The sequence below is a fragment of the Buceros rhinoceros genome, unplaced genomic scaffold (genome assembly GCF_000710305.1).
Source record: "Buceros rhinoceros silvestris isolate BGI_N320 unplaced genomic scaffold, ASM71030v1 scaffold12720, whole genome shotgun sequence".
NCBI classification, from domain to species: Eukaryota; Metazoa; Chordata; class Aves; order Bucerotiformes; family Bucerotidae; genus Buceros; species Buceros rhinoceros.
Genome location: NW_010387970.1, coordinates 81474 through 83824, shown reverse-complemented (window position 1 = coordinate 83824; position 2351 = coordinate 81474). Strand labels below are relative to the sequence as shown.

Sequence of the window (2351 nt, the reverse complement as noted above, 5' to 3'; positions counted from 1 at the left end):
GCTGAATTGAAAACAGACTTTCAAATTACTATATCACTTGATCACTGCTTAGTGGCACTAGCGAATGACAAATATAGCTAAATACTTCCAAATGCACAGTAAAAAAATATCATGTCCGTATATCTCCCTGACAGGTCTTCATGCATTTCACATTTCAAAAGCGTGACAGGGATCTTATTTCTAAGATAAATTCCCCTATCTACTTATTTCCTCGTGTATTTATTGTGGATCTAACCTTCTACTACAAGAAATAAATAAGCAGGTTAAGTAGATGCTATCTTTTAACAAATAGTTTCTCCAGACTGTATTACAACTTTATGAATGACAAAATAAATCCCTCATTTTTAAATCCACCAAGACATACATTTAACAGTATTGCACCTATTGAACCTCAATGTGTACTCTATTATTCACACACAATAAAAATGTTAAAATAACACTGAGAGTCTGTCTTTGAAGTGACAAAAGCCAGAAAAATCAGAATTAAAGCAGCAACTCCATCTCTAACTAACCCCTGTGTGTGCCTTTGGTAGTTGTCCAAATAGGGTTTCTGACCTTTCTTAAGCTACCTTTGTACTCTGCTGGTTTTTTTTTTCACCCCTTTTCTTTTTTCTCTTTGTCTTCTAAAATGGGGAAGGATAGAAAAAGATCACATGAGGCTTCAGTGACAATAGTGATTCCGATCTGTCTCAGGTTCAGAGACAGGAAAATTGCTTAGGGACTTCAATTTATCTATTTTTGTAAATAAACAATTGTTAAACTAACCAGCCACTTTTTTTTTTTTCTCAGTGTTTTTAGACTTGGGAGTATTTTACCAATTTCTATTGCTCACTTTCAACATTTGCAACAGAATTTCATGCAAGAATTACTGATCACAGTTTATGACAGTATGTTTATATCTTCGTATTTCTGTCGAATGGTCTTACCCAAGCACCCGGTATCAACAGTACTGCTGCTCATTTCCTGATGTTCTGCACCCACATGCAGTTAGTGAAGGCCCTTTTAATGATTTTCGTCAAAGAAGAGATCACCAGTTGTCACAAACTGGTTGGCAGCAGCAGCAGAGTGTGGTTTACAAGGCATGTAAACAGAAGTATCCACCTAGAGTTTAAGGAGAAATGGTTTCTTTCTCAGGGCTCCTGGTTCATCCACCACACAGGATGGCCCTGCTCTACAAGCATCATTCACTGGAGAAGACTTTTGCCCTTCAGAATACTTCTCACACAAAATTCTCTGATCAATATTTTTTTCCATTTTTGGAGAGTAACCCATATGCCTGGTTTAATTGTTAAATCCCAAATTTCCTCACAGAACAAGCAATAATGACAAAGAAAACGAATTCCAAATTTTTGAAAAATACACTTTTACACGACCCATCAATGGGTCCCACATAAATTTCTGCCACCAAGAATTTTCATTAAAAAATAACAGCTATCCTTTACACGAACCAGCAGAGCAATGGGGAAGTGCGTTGGATCTCAACATACTTTGCTGATGGCACAAGAAACCTAAAATACACCATGTCAAACTCACGTTTCTGGCTGAAAGCGGAAATCTACTACAATTCATCAGCTCTTCTGTCCCTCTATTATATGCTCTCTCTCCCTTCACTTACCTCTTCCTGATCCTGTGTTCAGTCACCTTTTTCTCAAAGTCCTCCATCATAGGGCCCATTTTTGCCATCTCCCTTGCTACTACCGAAAACCTCCTACGTACCAACCCAGCTTCCTACCCTTACTCTTAACCCGCAATGTTCACATTGACAAATTTATAGTCAGCCAACAAAGGGTATCTCTAAATAAATGAAAAATTAAATTTCGCTCATAAACACACTGTATGCATAAAATTAGCACATAGGAAGTGTCTGTGCTCTTTCCTCTTCATGAGACAATATATTTTTGGGGTATAGTTACTTAGGAACTGAGTACGACTGATGTTTTCCAATTTCACAATTTCTGCATCGGAAACCATATAGATCTTGGGCCCCTGAATTGTGACCGACAGCTGCACTTCCAGGGTGTGAACAACGGAAAACTAAGGGCGAGACGTGTTTTTTAAAACTTCATAGTAATTTTTCAGCATTGAATCCAGACACTTACTAATTCAGGTATTGCTGTACAAAGTCTACGCAAAAGATATTGATGATATAATTACAGTGATTCCATCACATCTTCCTAAGATCCACCAAAAATGCAAGCTTTCTAAACGATAGGTATGGAAAGGAAATACTCGTACCCTCAATAGTCTTGCAAGTAATCAGAGAGACTGCTACGGCAGTAGGATGGAAAGCTGTGCAACGTATCTGAAAGTGACACCGAACTGCGTGCCATTTCTGCAGATTATCAGAACCT

The 2351-nt window shown here is 37.9% G+C and overlaps 1 protein-coding gene across 1 annotated transcript in view; it reads right to left on the bottom strand.

The window, feature by feature from the left end:
* Window positions 1–1683, bottom strand: part of LOC104498626 (zinc finger protein 407-like) — a gene marked incomplete at its 3' end in the record, with an annotated part of 45036 nt that extends 43353 nt beyond the window's left edge. Inside the window, exon 1 of the mRNA XM_010142065.1 lies at window positions 1616–1683. Coding sequence (XP_010140367.1) covers window positions 1616–1683 — 68 coding nt within the window. The remainder of the gene's footprint in view (window positions 1–1615) is intronic.
* Window positions 1684–2351: the final 668 nt, after the last annotated feature.